This window comes from Copadichromis virginalis, linkage group LG15 (genome assembly GCF_057382275.1).
Source record: "Copadichromis virginalis isolate Kocher_CV1m ecotype Utaka linkage group LG15, C_Virginalis_male_GT1.1, whole genome shotgun sequence".
In the NCBI taxonomy this organism is placed as follows: Eukaryota; Metazoa; Chordata; class Actinopteri; order Cichliformes; family Cichlidae; genus Copadichromis; species Copadichromis virginalis.
The window spans coordinates 38,097,257-38,115,613 of NC_140632.1; the positions used below are offsets into that span (position 1 = coordinate 38,097,257).

Sequence of the window (18,357 nt, forward strand, 5' to 3'; positions counted from 1 at the left end):
GAGGTTCATAAATTTATGCACTTGATTATGGACATTTTTAGAAGCAGCGACTACCTCCTCTCACATCACATGCCCTGCAGATTTATCAATTACTCATAGCGATTTTCACCGAGGCAGTAAATGCTCAACACAGTGTAAATCAGAGCTGCATGAAACCGTGTTTGTTTGAGTGTAGAGCGAGTCTGACGAGGTCACTGATCACTCAAACTTTTCTGTGCTTGTAACTGATCCTGTGACAAACATAGTCTGACTTACAGTTTTGCCTTCCCTGCTAAACACTATCATACAAAATAAGGCAGCAGCTAATTTTTTCCTGAAAGCACACTTCCTCACCCCCAGCTCGCGTTTACCATTTGCACAGCAGACAGACTGTAGCAGCAGCTGCTGAGTGCACAAAATGTAAACCAGTTTTAATGTATGGGATTAGCAAGTCCCTAGACCCAAGCCCCGAGTGAAATACAGGCTCAAATAAACACACGCGCTCCAGCATTTGATATATATGTTATTTTTATTGTAAGGACTGAAAATTATACAATACGAGAATGTAAAACATTCCTCGGGTGGCAAATGAGGAGCTAGAACAGGAAAGGAACGTGTCAAAGAAGCAGTCGAGCGGAGAGGTGGATGGATACATGGATGTGGAGGGGAGACGCTGAACCAACATGCTGGGATCTCTCTTCTGATGCCTGAGGAGGAAGGAAAAAAGCCATTACCAGTACGTCACAATAATGCCCCGCCCCCGTCCTTTGATTAATAAAACAACGTTAGACAATCAAAGACAATTCAGGGCTTTATTAATTGAGCTGAAGTCATTTAATCCATAGAAGCAGTAAGAAATGAAACCACTGCCCAGCGCTCTCCCCGTGGAGCTGCAATCATATCACACGCAGACTGAAAAGATTCTCGTGTTTACAACATGTGAATGTTCACATCACTGAACAGCTCCGTGCTTGTCGTGAGGGCTAAATGCACAATAAGCAGCGTATCCTTTACATTTGGGTTCAGAACAACTGTATTCAGTGTGGAGAGTTGATGAGATTGATGATAAATAATATGTGGTGGGCTCAACACACTGTCAGCAACAATAGTATATGATATAAAACATCTGTGAGACAGATGTGTGTAGGACCGGACCCAATCGGAGCGTGCCTATTCAAATGAGGAATTTCAGAATGACGACAAACACGTGGAAGCAAACGTTCCTGAGGGAGAAAGCTACACTTGAGATGGCCTTTAGGTGTACGACATTCGATGACCTCCCTGTACCCTTAAAGACGCGTTTCGACACCTCAGCTTTTATCCAAGATGTGGTTTGACCACCATTAGAACAGTTTCTGGGTTTTCCTGCAAACCTCTGATTCAAACTCAGTCATTTTGTTCTTTAAGCAGGTCTGAAATATGACAGAAACCACTCAGTTTAGAAGAGAGCTTCAAGGCTTACTCCTAGTAGGCTTTCAATTTATTTATATAACGCCAAATCACGACAACAGCTGCCCCAAGATGCTTTATGTTGTAAAATAAAAACCCTACAATCAGATGCCCCCCTATGAGCAAGCACTAGGCGACTGAGGGAAGGAAAAACTCCCTTTTAATAGGAGGAAACTGGACTTTAAGTCACCAAACAGGCACCTGTGTTTGCCTCGCCCTCACACGCTTGTGTCCATGGATGTAGCCCTTCGCTCCATACCAGAACTCCAACGTCAGGACCACATCACTGAGTCAACCAGCAACTTTGCCTTAGCTTTGATAGGTGGGACATGTCATCGGCATTGGGAAGAAAGGAATGCTACACAGATTAGGCCAAGACCAATCTCCACATACTTCTGGAGAAGTATGCTAGTGACGGACCACGCTGGTGAGCCAGTCGAATATCTATAACACAGTTGTGGGAGAAATGGTGACCAAAGCTCACTGCAGGCAGCAGGGGGAAAAAGCCCCAGTGCAGCACCAGCAACATCACAACACCTACTTCCAGTTAAAGTAGACATTGACTTTGCACGTATCAACAAGGACGGCCTGACAAGGACCTCTGCAGCGTTTAATCTTTCACAGCTCTCAGACCTCATACGGGACATGACATAATACGCACAGAGGCCCTAATTTGGTCAGTGACACCTCATCGGTCTCATCGCACTAAATCGCGCACACTCCTGCAGCCAATCCAACACTAACACAACAAGCAGCAAGTGATCATTAGGCGTCCAGGTTCACTGGGTAGTGCAGCGAGGGGGTTTGCCCTCTGAGGAAGGAGGCGGTGATGTTTACATTCCTCGGGCAGCGATGGGTGAAACTCTGTGATACTTTGACAGAAACGCAGACCTACGTTGTGTGTTATTATCACACAACGTTACTTCCTACGAAAACACTCAGACAGCTATGTGGGAGTGTGCCAAAGCCAGAAAGTTGTCTAGAGAGAAGTGACAAAATTAACTGTAGTTTTAACTTTTTTTTTTACTCTGAGCAGCTGCATTTCAGTCCAGCGGTTTGATTTGCTAGCTGTTAAACTAATGCTGTTGTGATCTCTGCGTCTGCTTATGCCAAAAAGAAACATGACTTAAAAACCCACTGGAGGGTTTGGGGCTGGTCTATGTCAGCTGTTAGCTCACTGCATGGACAGGCGTTGCCTCTTAAAATCATTTAAAGCCACCTTTGTCAGTCATTCTTTAACGCTCGAAAAGTTCCAAAGTTCAGAAATGATCAGCATACCGTCACTTCGGGAGCGTTTCTACTCGTCAATGTACTCGAAAGGCTCGGGCGGCTCAGGCTCCTGCTCTTCCTCTTCAATTTTTGGGCCGTGAGCTGAGACGGGCTCCACCAGCTCCTCCTCCTCCTCGCTGGTGTCCTTCATGATGATGATCCCGCCTGTATGGAGCTGGTGACATATGGAGGGAAATTAGCACAAGTCTGGAGTAACAGGTTTAAGGTTTGTATACACTTAGTAAAGATTAAAAAATGGGTCAAGCTCAGTGAAACTAAAAACTCAAATAGGAGGCTACCATGGCAACGAGCAGAGCCACCGAATACATGCAGAGCTCCAAATCTCAGCTAGCATTTGGGGTAAGGATGGTGGTTTGATTCCCGGCCGCTCAAAAACTGTATGCTTGGAGCTTCATGGCATCGGCTTCCATGACCATACATGTGACCCAGTACTTTTGTCCATGTGGTGCATTATATGTACTTAATACACTTTTACATATTTTTTGTCTTTAAACGCAGGAGCCCAGTACATGACAGAGTCCCACAGTTATGTATGCAAGTCCATATTACAGATGTGCATCCAGTTTCAAACAGAGGGTCAGACACAGAAATGTATTTTAAATTCTCTTCAAGACACATTTAATGAAATATTTACATTCAGTGTAACAGTACATCTATAACAGAAGTGTAGGTATATTAGAAGTATTTCTAAATAAGCAATACTTTTGAGGATTTGCATAATTCAAATTAAAGGTTTACATATGCGCCCAAAAAAGTAAAAGATTACACACAAGCCAAACAGAGACCCAAAGACAGGAAGTCTTGTATTAATCTCCATATAATAAGCCTCTTAACACTGAGCAGATTTCAAGATAAGTCCTGTAAACCTCCCTTCACTTCCTAAACCTGCTTTTGGAACCTAAAACAAACCCTTAAAAGGAAAGCAGCATTACCAAAACCTTAGACAAGCAGGGACACATGTACAGTGTAGTACACCGAGCTTTGCTCGCTGGACAGAAAAATCAAACAGTACTTCCTCTTTACAGGACTGGGGTGAGTGCACGCTGTCCTGCCGTTTACTGTGGAAAACTGTCAGCGTTTACAGGAGAACCGCAGCGCTTGGGTTTATGGGCCTGGACGGGGGAGATTCTGCACTTTTTAATCGAACGAGGCCAAAATCAACCCGCGGCCTGGATCTTAATTTGAACGATTTATATTAGAGGAAAATAATCAGAGATACTGTTACACTGTTAAATTCTGCTCTCTGATGCTTAGCACTCATTTAGAAATATCACGTGTAAATGCTGTGACTCAGGGGACATCTGAGACGTCACAGAAGCACCGATGCTGTAAACAATAAAAAATGAGCAGAATAAGTACATTCAACAATCTATTTGGGTGCTGTGTTGTGGTGGAGACCTCATGTTGTTATACTGGAAATAAATTTTGGTGAAATCTGTACATGAAAATAATGACTTTGCTGACTTTATCAGTAAAAGAAGCTATGTTCATATTTTCTGAGAGGGGCCTAAAACCAAATGACTCAGATATTAACAGGAGTGACGGACCGAAGGGGCTTTGACCTTAACTCGATTTGTTTTGTTTGTTTTCTGAAGCATGTCATGTAAAATCTGAACAATCAAGTTCATAAAAAACAGAAAATGTGGATCTCGGTCCACATCTGGTGGATTTTGAGTTACCGGTTTGAAGGGCTGGTAGCGGCAGGTCTCTGGCATCGTGAGGACTTTGAGCTGAGCTGGCATCACTCTGGCTGGGTTCTCCAGGAGCTGGAAATTTGGCTCCACCTCCTTTTTCTTCTCTTCATCCTTCTTCTCTTTCTCACCTTCTTGGACCTCCTGCGAAGGAAGAATGAGGATCAGGGCCACTAGAAGTACTTACAGTATATTCATTTACTGCTTTGTCTGAACAGATCTAGTCCCTGACTCGGAATAATTTCTTTCTACTGTGAATTGGACATTATTGAGGTGTCATGGGTAATAAATTCTACCCTCCCCCCTCCATCTTTCCATTTCTGTGAATCAGCCTGCTCTTCCTGCTCTGGCACCGCTGATGGCAAATGAATTGTCGGGCTGCTCAGCAAATGCTGGAAAACTACGAATGAGGCACAACGAGTACTGATGGATTATGAATAAGCAAATGAACCGTCTGACCCCAGTTTTAGTGGGTACCTTTCCTTCAACCACCATCTTCGAGTTAAGCCAAATAAAATCAAAAGCCTGAGATGTGAGCGCGTAGGACGTTTCCAGGCTCGTCTCTCAGCACCAGAGCTGAGATGTAGCGTGGCAGAGAGGATCAAACACACGGCCTACACTCAGAGAAAATCCCAATGAAAGTCATACTGGCTCTTTACTGACAGGGGTGTCTGAACGCTGGCTGTGGATGAGTGAAAAGCTCAAGAGACTTTAAGAAAAGAAACAACTGGGTGTATGCTGCGCTACTCCATTCATTTTTCATACAGCTGTCATTTGATTTGACTAACAGGAAAGTTTTCATTTGTTTGATGACAACAAAAGCTACAGGAGAAAAAAAAGCACAAATACTCTAAGTGCAAAAAACACACTAGTAGAAAAGATGGACTGCTGCGTGGTGACTGAAGCCAAAGGCGAAAAGCAAAGACAGACACTATATTATACGCTCACTAGCCACTTTAGTAGGTACACCTTACAAGGACCAGGCTGGACTCGTTCCTTCACAGCTGCCTAATTCTTGGTGGCAAAGATTCAACAAGCACCGCATAGATGCTGCAGTCCAGTTGTGTACAGTGGGATCAGCGTTATGTCTAAGAAACCAGTTTGAGATGACTGGATCTGTCTGAGCATTATCCTGCTGGAACCAGATGGACAAACTGTGGTCATAAAACAATAGACACGGTTAGCAACAACATTCAGGTATGGTGTTTAAATGATGCTCAGTTGGTAGTAAGGGGCCTGAAGTGTGACAAGAAAGTATCCCCCACACCCTTACACCACCAGCACCAACCTGAACTGTTGGCATAACTGAGTGCTCAAGTAGAACAGTGCTTCACACACCATGCCTCAATCCCCCCGTCATTACAAGCACTTTTTCCTGCACCTAAATGCTTTCTAACAGTCGCACTCTGATGAAAATATTGGAGAGCAACCTGGAGTTCAGTATCTTGGCTAAGCTTTCATGTTGTTTACAACTAATTCTGATCCTACCATTTGAATGAGGCAGCAGAAATTGAGACTCAGTCTAGGCCATATTTTTAAGTTTAAACTTTAAACTTGACCAGCCCCAGTGGCCTCAGTTTGTTGCTCCTGGCTGACAGTAGGACCTGGTGCGGTCTTCTGCTGCTGCAGCCTATCTGCTTCAAGGGTCAACGTGTGGTGTGTTGAGAGATGCTCTTCTGCATGCCTCAGCTGTAATGAGTTTATTGCCTTCCTATCAGCTCCACTTTGGCCTTTCTCCTCCAACATAAACAAGGCATTTTCACTTTTTCCAGAATCATCTATAAAACCTAAAGATGATTGAGTAGAAAAATCCAAATAGATTCTGTAAATAAGCTTCAGACCAGCCTGCCTGGCACAACAACTACGCCACATTCAAAGTCACTTAAATCATTTTCTTCGATATTCTGATGGTTGGTTTGAACTTCAGCATTTTAATCTTAACCATGTGTACAAGCCATCTGATTGGCTGATTAGCTTTTTAACAAGCAGCTAAACAGGTGGACAGCGGCTGCAGCACATCTCGCTACAGCTGAAGAGTTTCACGATTATAAAATATAATAAATGCTTTAACTTCAACTGCAGAAATGAAGGACCTGAGTACCAACAACCATCCTTCTGTTTTCATTTAAGAAAAGCAACCTCAGCGTGGTTACGGTTCGATTTTGTTGGATTTTTCTGTTCCTGGAGGTAAAGCTGCTTTCTCCAATAATAATCAAAACAACTACAAAAAATAGTAATATCTTTAAAAATTAATATTAAACAGGGAAAAAAAACACAATACGATTATTAGCAATGAATCAGGAAAGTTGGGTTGTTTTCCCCACTCACCACTTCCATCTTCTCCTCCTCCTTCTCTTTCTTTTCCTTCTCCTTCTTCTTGGCTTTGGCTGTGATGGAGAGAACAGCGGTGGATACCTGGCATGAGAGAGAGAGAGAGCGAGAGAGCGAGAGAGAGAGCACAGACATTTCCACGACGTCAGACGTTACCACAGACATTAAGACCTTCTACAAACATGGCTTAAATGTACAAAACTAGTGAACCACAAAATAAATGTCTTTCATTACATTCTCCAAGGGCAGGATTGGATTGTGAAATGAGCAACTGAGAAAAAAAAAAAAAAAGGCCAGAGATTCTACAATAATAAACACGACGGGCAGGAAGATGATGAGTCTTTACAGGGAGGGTTCGAAATTATTTGCAAATCAATACGGAGCGGGATCAGCTTTCCTGAACTAATAATTTCAGAAAAAGAGAAAGCAAAACAAGCTGATGTGCTGCGGCGCCTCAGTGCTCACCTTCTCCTTCTCCTTCTCTTTGGGAACCTCCAGAGCTGGTGGGTAGGCGAAGGTGGAGGGCTTACAGTTGGAGCGGTACTGCACCTTAGGCATCTGAAAAAGAGAGGAGAATAAAAAAACTTTGTAAACATGTTTCATATGTTCACAGTGTAACTGAAAATGAGCTGACTGACGTTCTCGCTACAGTACAGAGCACCTGTTTGAAGCACCCTCTAAGAGACAGCCACTTAGCGTCATCTATTACAGGCTGTATTTTATAATCCTTCCTGAATGATGTTCAAGGACTTGGCACTTCCTATTCCTTCAGTTACTTCAAAACAGACACCTTTAAGCAAGGGAATCCTCTGTTACCTGAAAAAAAATGCTTGCAGAGAGGTTGAAGCTGGAGAAAGCCTGGCTTACATTAGCTCGGTCTGAACCCATTTGAATACTTGACCAGTTACACAAGAGGGGGTTGCTTGTGACAGTGCTTTAAAAAACACAGGGCAAGTGACAAGGATGTTGTTTTCACCTATGGTAAGGCTCAACGTCTGTGAAGGCTTGTGCTGTGCAGCAGAACTCGACCTGACAAACCTTTCCGGGGTGCGGCGAGTCTGTTAAACCCCGCTGTCCCCGGCCCTGGTTATTCAGGGATTTACACAGAGTATATTCTCTAGTGCTTTGTAACGTTGGGAATTCACAAAACCTCAAAAGGGTGTCAGTGTCCCAGGTGTCCGGTGCTGCTGATTCGGGTAGGACAGAAGAGCTTAAGCTCATCTAACACCAGTTTAACACCACAATATGTCACGCTGATCCTTTGGCACCAGAGTGCGAGTGGCAGGCGGCCAGAACAGGCAAAAAGTCAGGAGAGCCTTGTTAAGAGTCGGCTGCTGGTTACAGTTGTTCCCAAGACAAGAGGCTAAATATTTCCTGCATGACATGCAGCAATAACTACAAGCTCAGCAGCCATATCTTAGACCTCATGTTGCTGTTTCCTACATACAAAACAAGGCTCACCTATAAACACATAATAAACACATAGGTGGGACTAATCTACCAGACACCATAGCCCACTTTAAACATGTTGAGGTTGAGGCTTGTAAATAATAAAATGCTTCGGTACCTTGAGGTCTTTGTTGAGGCCGATTATAGCGGTTGGTGTGAAGGCCAAGGACAGGAAGTGGGAAAGAGGGAACCAGAACCAGAACTGAGTGAAGACCAGCAGGCCGACCACTGACGGCATGTGAGTGTGACCCGTCCTGGACTGCAGGAAGATGGACACGTTACGTCCACCTGGACGACAGAAAGCACAAAGGTTAGAGAGCATTTCAGTAAAATGAGACAAGAAAGGCTTAAAGACCATGATGGCAGGTTCTCAAATTTTCTGTCACCTTTGACCCCCTAAGGAAGAACCCCTGATTATGTTAACACTGATTTAGCTGGTCTGGACTCCGATGTTTCTCTATGTTGGAGTTAATACGTTTTTAAGCTGCTGGTTCTTTTTTGATCTTCAGACGGACCCACGTGTTTACAATCATCTCTAATGTTTCTTATGGGCCAAACATAACATGGTCCGCAGCACTGGATATAATTTGCTACCATCATAGCCTAGTGCTAATTCCAAAATTATCAGTCGTACATTTCCAAAAAGACCCCATTTATCGGTGCCCACAACATAAAAGACACACTCATTTATTATTGAACCTACTTCTGCTTTATGTGCTAACCACTGATGAGAGGGAGCTCTTGTCTAAATTACAGGCTCCTGCATAATATCTGAAGGTCTGAAAACAAGGAGAGCACTGAAAAGCAGCAAACCTCAAGCAAGCCGCAATGATACAAATGAAATGCTGAGCGCCGCTGGCCGTCAACACCTAACATAAACAGACTGAAACCCAGGTCACGGGCTAAGTCGAGGGGAAAACGGAAAAGAAAAGGAAACTGTGCTTTGAACAATAACCAGAATGCTGATGGCGAAAACAGCTTTTTTCTTTCATGTGACACAGTTACAGTTGATAGTGAAACACATTATTTGAGACTTGGCAGAGTAATCAGGGAGTAAGAGGTTAACAGGGGTACAGACCAGGATGTTCACCACCCAAAGGAGCTTTGTCCTTCTGGCTTCATTCTGTGTGATCCGTTGATCTCAGGGCAGAATATAAAATATGAGGATGTGCATGGCAAGACAATTACATCCAGGAATGCATTGTCTAAAGCATCCTGCATGACAGGCCTCATTCATTATCATCCGATTTGAGCTGGACATGGCATTAATAAGTGATCTACATCCAAAGAGGTGTCTGCCATCCTGAAAAGATCCCAAATGCCTTTTCCATCTACATCTGAGCAGTTACAGTTTATACACAGCTCAGTTTAATGTTCACCAAATAATAAAAGCAAAGAGTTAAGAGCCTTCCCCTGAGTAATTACTACAATGATTATTATCTCATGCAGCAAGTAGCTTCTCATTTATTAAACAGCCATGTTGGAAGACATCGCCCAAGGAGGTGGGAAAGATGCGATTTGTTCTAGCAGGGTCACGTAAAATGCAAAGACTAAACAGCAGCATTGTGTGGCGAAAAACAAGGTCACCTGACTGTCCGAATATGGTGAATGACCAGATTTTCCTCACGCCAGTTTTCATGGACCGGTTTCCACAGAGCCCACAACTTAACCCCACTGAGAATCTTTTGCATTGTTCTGGAGGACATTTCAGAGGTGCTACTCTCCCATCAATAACACAAGAACTTGGCAACAAAAAATAAAGAAACACTGAAAGGAAATATTATATAATTTTTTAAAAATTTTTTCTTTGTGCAGGCAGTGTATCTCAGCTTGAAGGTTCAAAAACATCAAGATGTTCTGCTGACTTCAACAAAAACACATCTATTTATATCGTATTTTATTTTTATCTATGAAAATGGCTAGAAGGGTGATTAACAGGGGTCAAGGGTGTAACTTGAAAGAGCAAAAGAATAACAGCCCACCCAAGCAATTCTTGGATAAACAGAAGGGAGGGATGGCAGAAGACAGAAAGAGGAGGAAGAGGAAGCGCAACCAGGATGAATTCATCATTTCTATAGAGATAAAGAGAAAACCACTTCTTTTTTTTAATGACAAGGTTACTAGGGAGTAGCCCTTCCAACTAAAAGTAATATCAGCCTAAACAATAGCACTTAAATCATCTGCTGCCCTTTTCTCCTACAGCGACTCTAACCTGAGGTCACTCGGATGATTTAATTACGGGGCCTTATCTTCAAATCTGAGCCGGTGTACGAGACATTCCAGTCCCATGGGCTCAATGTTGGCCAGAATGAGTAATGAGGCTAGCTCAACGCACCACGAGCGTGTGCTTGAGAGTCTCTTAAATACTTAGAAGAGCTTGAGTGCACTTCAGTAACAGGTTCTCCCCCACCCGCTGTTTTCGCCAACTCTCACTTTGGTGGGCCAATTTTCATTCCAAGGAGTAGGTGAGGGAGGTGCGCAGATCCACTGCGATCCCTTAAAAAGGTGTAACGTGACTACATCAACAGCCGGCCTGCATGTTTGGGTGTGAAGAAACAGCTCCATCGAATAAAAACAACAAGACGTGGCATGATTTGGTTTTTCTTCTTGTTTTTTCTTTTTTTTTTTTTTTTACATAAGAATGCGAAAGCTAATTACACTTGATTCAGACTGCATCAAATACTGGGAGAAAGCCTGAAAATACAGGCGGGAGGAAAAGACGTGGACGCAAAGTGAGAGAAGGAAAGCAGGAGACTGACGGCTTTCAGGGTAATGAGCACCAGTTATCATGAAACTGAGCTCTAATCGCTTCCGCCAGTCAAATTAAATACAATTACCCCTGCACCTCAAACACTCCCAAGGCCCTGGAAGGACGAGAATACTTAAACATTCGTACCGCATGAGCCTGAGCATGTCTGACATTCAAACGGGAGTAGTGTATATTCTGCACTGAAAACAGGGCTAAGCAGCTTGTGCAGGAAAGAGAGCTGAGGGTGGGAAGAATCAGGGGTTTTGGTCTCAAGCAGGGACATCCTGGCCTGAATTTATTGCACCTGATCTGAAGCATGATGGAAATCCTGTCGGTCATCAACATGGATAATCTACCCAGAACAAAATGACCGTTAATCAGAGAGCAAGAGGGGCCGAGTTAACAGCGAGCCAATGCTGTGCTTAATGAAGAAAAGAAAAAAGTGTCATGTAAAGGTGCTCGGGTTCACTTTGTGAAGAATGCAACACCTGAGAGTGTATTTCAGTGTGTTTCCCTGCTATTAACACACATACTTGTATTTAGATGAAACCCTTACACTGGGGTTTTCTTTTTGCATACATACGAGTTCTCCATGTGATGATATGCAGCTCTGTAGGACCTCACACACACACACACACACGCACACACACAAGCTGCTTGCTTGTGTCTACAAACAGCCGCACAGACACACAAACACAGAGACTATCAGACAAACAATAATTACCGCAGGGAGACCGACGGGCCATATGGCTGCGAGCAGAGCGGAGCTGAGGTACGGGCTGGCAGGCGCTAATGCACCTTTAGCATGATCTGTTCCAGAAACGCAATGCACGGGTGGTCAGCCAAAGGAGGGGGTTACTGTTTGCTCGAGTGCAAAGGAACTCCAATTAAGGCGCACACAAAACCACAAACCCACCTAACATGTAGAGCCGTTCACTTGTTTTACCGTGTAATTAAGAATTACACATCTTTTTGTACTCCACTAAGTGGTGAAGGCATGTGAGGCAGGCGGGACCGCATACCCATTCATTCTCTCACTCAGTGACTGACATGGATAAACCCACAGCAACTCTGTTTGGAGACCGACCTGCATCGAGGATTCCCTGGGCCAGGATGGCGCCGAACTTGGCCATGACGTCATCGTGCTTGTCGTTGATCACCTTTGCGTAAAGTTGCCTGAACTGGTTCACCTAGAGTCAAGATGAAATTAGGAAAATTAATTTAAAAATACACTGCAATAAAGCAGGAGGTGCTCAACATATAAAGGAAAGAGCAAAGATTTTAAACGCAGTCGTCGCAGGCTTTAACGCATTTATCAGGTTCACTCAGTATCTGCAGAATATTAACAGCACATCAGCTTTGTGACACCTGCGGTGATGATGATGTACCTGTCAGAGTTCCAACATCAAGAACATAAAGTTTTGTTTTTGCAAATAAGCTAAGTCAATGCTCTGCTAGGTTGCTTTCAACATATTTGGCCTAATTTCACCACCCGCAAACTATTGGCCTGTCTACAACTCCACAGCAGAACTGGAAATTACAATGGTAGGAGGTTGTGTTGGGGGGGGGGTGGGGTCATAGATATTCAGCTGCTAAAAAAGAAATAAACAACTACCTCTTGCAAAATTCTGCATACTGCCTCGAGGCTTATAGACCTTTGCTGTGCAGATGAAGACTCTTTGAAAATGCATCTGGTATTTCTTAACCGTCTATGACAAAGTATGCGGTGATTCAAGGGTGAGTGCGTGCAGTTATGCTGGGACTAGTCACTCTTCAGTCTTCCATGGCACAGACCTTATTCCTTCTGCATTCACAATACTAATACTTTCTGCTTTCAGTCAAGTCTTCCCACCTTTTTTCCTTCTCACGGTTTATTCAACAAAACCTCTGTCTCATTGGTATCGTATTATGAATCAGCCAAGACCGGCGTGCAATAACAGAGCAGTTTTGTTTTTCTACTCGTGTACATTTTACATCCAAAAGGAAGTTCCTCTGTTTTATAGTTATACTGAAGAGTGCAGACAGTCTCACTGAATGCTGGTCCTGCCAATTACGCCTGCTCACTTACCTTGGGACAGGTGACTTCAGTCTGTTGGACCATGATGAGGGCAGAGGCGATGAGGGCGCCTTGTCTCACGTAATTTACAGGGTCGTTGGTCATGGGCTCCAAGAGATTGATGGCCTCCTGTGACAAGAAACACAGAAGAGTAGGAAACATTGGTTTAAATATACAACATTTTCACTTTTTTCAAACTGCAGGCCTGGAAATTATTCCTTCATATTTAACTCAAATTCACGATTTAAATGATAAAATGTTCTTAGAGGAGCTTTAAGCATTTCTCGAAGATTGGTACTGAAGATTAGACTGTTAAGACAGATGTGACGGTTTTGCTTCTATAAAATAATAAGACAATTTTCAAAAATCAATGGACCGAGCCTTCATAATCTTGAAGGTCTTTTATAATTCAGTCTCTTGCACAGAATGATCTGTAGAACCTCACTGTAAGTTTTAGGTCATCAGGCTGAAAATGCCTCATTTATCTGTTAAAGCCCAAACAATCAGCATATTTTTATGCCGTAAACTTGAAGTACATCATTTTTCACAAAGAGGAGTAAATACAGTGATTTCTGTTAACACGCTAGTAGATGACATCAAATATTTACAAGGAAAAAATGAGCCACGTTTCCTAAAACAATTTAGAGAACTTCTGTGACATTATTTATGCAGTATTTCTTTCTTTTCCAGAGAAAAACCCAACAACAATAAAATCACCTCTCTGATTTCTTTTGGAAAAAATGCATGCAACTTTTTATTTTAAACTTTAAATGTATTTTATTATGAAAAAGGGAAAAAATCCCAACAGGAAAGATCAGTGCAACAGGGATATTTCTGTTTGGTTAAATACGGGAGAGGCAATTATCAACAGAGGCAACCAGACCTCACAAATTAATGACATTAGTGTCATTCATATCTGGTTGTCCTTGACAACTGTCCAACAATCAGTCTCCTCCCATGATTACTGTGAATGAATGAGTGAGGCAGGACTACCTCACTGCCTCCTCCTTTCTGCTCTCCCCTGTGTTTTTCAGACAGTCTATCATTGTTACTTTTGTTTCTCCTGAACAGAAATGACTGTAACCTACACCAGCAGGCTCAGAAGGAGGCGTCAGCTCCACCGAGGAAAGAGAAACAAACTAGGATGATGACAGTGGAGGTAAAATAAACCATGTTTCATGAATGTCTTCAGCTCAGCTGGGTGAGACACTCGTGCACCAGGATGATATGTTAAGAGTGGAAAGCCAACACTAGTCCACCACATCCTGCCCGTGATATGTTCTTGGAAGGACATAGTGGTGGGGTGGAGGCGGGGTAATTAAAAGTATTTACTGTCAGATCCAATCAAGTGCAGCGGACTGGTTACTTAAGATCACGTTAATCCATATCCAGGGTTTTCTTCATGTTTGAGCTCCAGTGTGGCTCAGTCTTTAAATTAGATTCATTTGAGCTCTGCTAATAACTGTCTGCAGGCTTGTGCAAATAAATAGAGCAACGCAGAGCACGGTCTAACGCCACGTAACTTCCAGTTTATTACACACTTATAAAACAGTATCACATGACAGGTCTCGTTAGTCTGCTTGGTGTTAAGATTACATTTCCACACATTTTTTTGGTGAACGGTGTTTCCATCAGGTCCACCAAACAAAGTGAACTTTTTCTTTTTTTTAAAGAAAATCACAAACAGCCTCGGTTAAAACATTCCTCAACTTTCCAGTTCATATCTCCTCCTTCAAGTATATAAACAGATCAGGAGCAGCAGCCCAGTAAATATCATCAAACTCCAAGCTGTAAATGACAGCAAACAAATGTGCATCCTCTAAATAGGTGACCCAGTTCTTTGGTCACAACATCATCACTCCTCTAACGTACTCGAGTTCTTATTCGAGGGAAAAACCAAGCGGTGGAGCTTCGGAGCCGATCACGCCTGCAGCACGCCTCTGGGCTGACTTGGTCCAAAATATTCTCCTTAACGCTCGAGTCTCAGTGAGGAAGAGGGTGCAAAGAGGATGCTATCATTCTGCTGTGGCTGCGTCACCCAAGACTGAGCAGCCAACATGTCAGGGAGCGACAGCACTCCTGTCTTCTGTCCTCTTCCCTCCCTCTTTTTGGAGAAGCCAAACAAAATGCATGCTAACTCATCTGCAATTAACCCTTTTCCCTCTGTGCTGAATAGGAGTATCTACAAAGCAGTGTAAGGAAATTGTGGCAGGACATTACTGCACTCTTGAAACAAATGAAGTTCAAATGCAGTCTTCTCCCATGATCTTGGTGTAATTAGTTTTTTGACAATGCCATAAATTTTAGCATTTCGTCTTCTGCCATCATTCTGTGTGACATAAGAAAGCAGACAAGCTCTTGTAGATGCTCCTGCAGAGGTTACAGACGTCAGTCTGTACTCGCTCACCCCAGCCCCACAGGGAAGCTATCAATTTAAAGAGAAACTGTTCATTCAGCATAGACAATCTTTGCATCGCTGATGCACATTACGCCAAGAGGAGAAAGAAGCCGCATGGGACAAATGAAGTCAGCAGGTGTAATGCTGCGTTTGTGGTAAAGGAAATACTATGTAAGCTTTTCTTTGACACATAGTTTAAAAAAAATATTAATTCTAGCTGTGATTACCAACTCCAGGAGGGGTAAGTGCTTTGTAAAGACATATTTAAAAGAGAGAAAAAGTTCAGGTCTAGTTCTATGCTTAAATCAATATAGTTCATAAGACACAGCTGGAAGACTGGACAATTTTTAAAAGGCTGAAGCCCTCTATTAACCTCAAGTAAAGAGAAAACCAGCGACACCATTGTAAGATATTTTCCTCTTTTTTTATAAAAAACATGTTGTTGATAACATATTAGTCTATATTCTAGTGCAAGTCCGGCTAGCAAAATCCAATGTTTCCTGCCAGTTTTTTTTTTTTGAAGTATTGCAGTACGTGTTGATAGCAGCTGCTCAGAAACAAGACAGAAAAGATTTTTGGAGCAGAAGAAGGAAAAGACACTGACCTTGTTGCCTGTCCCTGCACAGCAGATGCCCAGAGCCATGGCAGCCCCACAGCGTACATGAGGGTTGTAACTTTCTGACAAGAGAGAAACCACACTGGGACACTGCTCTGGGGTCCTGGAGACACAAAGGGGTAGAAAGAAGAGGCACTTGAAGTTAATCACAGACAAATGTCATTAATCAGTTCAGATTGCTGCTGGACTAATCACAGCTTTCTGGATGCTGTGATTTATCAAAGAAAAATTAAACAATCAGAAACTCTCACAAACTTCCCCAAATCTTTACATTTGGTGTACACACACACACACACACACACACACACACACACACACACACACACACACACACACACACACACACACACACACACACACACACACACACACACACACACACACTTCATATCTTAGTGAGGACATCCTAACCAAATGGTTTGGGTAAATTGTACAATATTAACCACATGGTAAAAACATTACAAATTCCTACAAATGTGAAGGAATGTGCTAAATAAACACATATTTACCAGCACCGCTTTAGTCATATAGGCACAACCTGCAAGATCATATCAAAATTTAGCTCAGCGGGTGACAGTTGTTATTGTTTTCTGAGTAAAAATTCTCTTAGTTAAAAAAAAACTAAACTAAACAAAAATCACTTTGAAGCAAATTATGCACGGGCACACGCAAACGCACAAAAGAAGAGGGAAAAAACAAAAACATGATGTTGAACATTATCTGATAAGTCCCTTGTGATAACAACGGCTCTGCCCGGGCTTGAATTGGTAGGCTGATTGGTGAGATCACGCAGAGTTTTGCATGAAGAGTTGGTCTGCTTTAAACTGCAAACAGATGCCAATCAGTGACTCAAGGATCACAGAGAACGGCCACGTTTAACTAACTGACCCAGCAATGCTATAGTGGAAATAAAGAGGCTGTCCCTGTTTCTCACATAACACTAAAAGCTCAATGATCCACAGAACAAATAGAAAAGCAGGAGAATGAAACAGTGGTGCTAGTTCGTTAAAAAAAAAAAAAAAAAAAAAAAAAAGGCTTTAAACTGTGTTTGTGTATATGCCGAATTATTCTACAAATGTGTTCACAAATTATATGAAAATTATGGTATAAGTTCAGTAAAAACAGTCTTGGAAGCTTTAAAGCTTCACAAAGATGACTTACTTCACTACTGACTGGATGAACTACACTGGGTCCAGTAACTGAAGCTATAATCACCTCGTTATGAGCCTTACAACTATAAAGCATAGAAAGAAATGTTTGAATCAGTCTTTTTACTCATCATTAAAAACAGTCGCGTTAATGGACAGAATATATAACCTATTCAACAGAAGTAGAAAACACTATAGACTGGAAAAACTCCATCTTGGAATTAATAAGTTGCCCCTTCAGAAAAATATGTCATAATAAGATTAACACACACACACACACACACACAAAAAGCCACAAACTCTTAAACTGTCCATCAATATGGAGGCATGTCCGCAGTGAGTAATCTGCACTGGTCTGTCTGGAATTAAAAGCTCAGCTCGACCATTATATTAGGATTTAGCGAGATCACAAGTGGCAATCACTGAGAGATTTGGATCAGAGTTCAGTGTCACCTCCAGAGGGTTTTTTTCTATTCCTGTAGACCGACGGACGGTGTCCTTCAATCTACATTTGGGTGAGAGCCAAACTGTAAAGGGCTCACACAGAATAAGCATTTAGGTTAAATAAAAATATTTATGATGCTTTTTTGAAACTGACTGCACAATAGCTTGAAGCACACCTTGAGAAAACTTTGGCGATTGGTTATCTGAATAGCTCAATCTGAAGCCTTTTCAGCTTTTTTCAGTAAAAGATTACCTTTAACCACCATCAAAATAGAAGAAGTGAGATGGAGAGAAGAAATCAATATTCAGCATTTGTTTCACATGAAAGCCTGTGAAGCTGTGACGCCTGGAATTCGACTTCAAGTTCAATATCCTGGTAATGCTTGATGGACTTAAAAACCTCAGAATTAACTCAAAGGAAAGAGACAAAAAACCGAGCACCAAGTTTATGACTCCACTCAAAGTCAAAGTTGCAGGTGTAGAGCAAAGAAAAAAAATCTTAAAACATGTAATTTTTCTGCATGAAATGTGACTGGCAGTCATTGATGTGGTCTTGCTGTATGACTGCAGATCACATTCGGTTGCTTCCTGTCTGTTACAGGAAGCAGTTGTAAAATACATCATGAAAAACACCTGGACAATGTTAATTTTAGACAAGAGGTCATGTGGCTTTTATAGTTTACGCTAAAAGGTAATCAAAATTCATCCAAAGAGTAAACAAAACAAGCACGTGTGAGTATACTGCTATAATAATAAG

General features: G+C 42.3%; 1 protein-coding gene across 1 annotated transcript in view; it reads right to left on the reverse strand.

Moving 5' to 3' along the window:
* Positions 1 to 489: 489 nt before the first annotated feature.
* The window catches only part of psmd1 (proteasome 26S subunit, non-ATPase 1), a 36,471-nt gene continuing 18,603 nt past the window's right edge, over positions 490 to 18,357 (reverse strand). The window contains exons 17-25 of the mRNA XM_085433254.1: positions 15,997 to 16,111; positions 13,007 to 13,123; positions 12,026 to 12,128; positions 8,308 to 8,477; positions 7,206 to 7,298; positions 6,738 to 6,824; positions 4,398 to 4,553; positions 2,707 to 2,872; positions 490 to 686 (exon numbers count right to left, since the gene is read on the reverse strand). Coding sequence (XP_085289380.1) covers positions 2,726 to 2,872; positions 4,398 to 4,553; positions 6,738 to 6,824; positions 7,206 to 7,298; positions 8,308 to 8,477; positions 12,026 to 12,128; positions 13,007 to 13,123; positions 15,997 to 16,111 — 988 coding nt within the window. The 3' untranslated portion in view covers positions 490 to 686; positions 2,707 to 2,725. The remainder of the gene's footprint in view (positions 687 to 2,706; positions 2,873 to 4,397; positions 4,554 to 6,737; positions 6,825 to 7,205; positions 7,299 to 8,307; positions 8,478 to 12,025; positions 12,129 to 13,006; positions 13,124 to 15,996; positions 16,112 to 18,357) is intronic.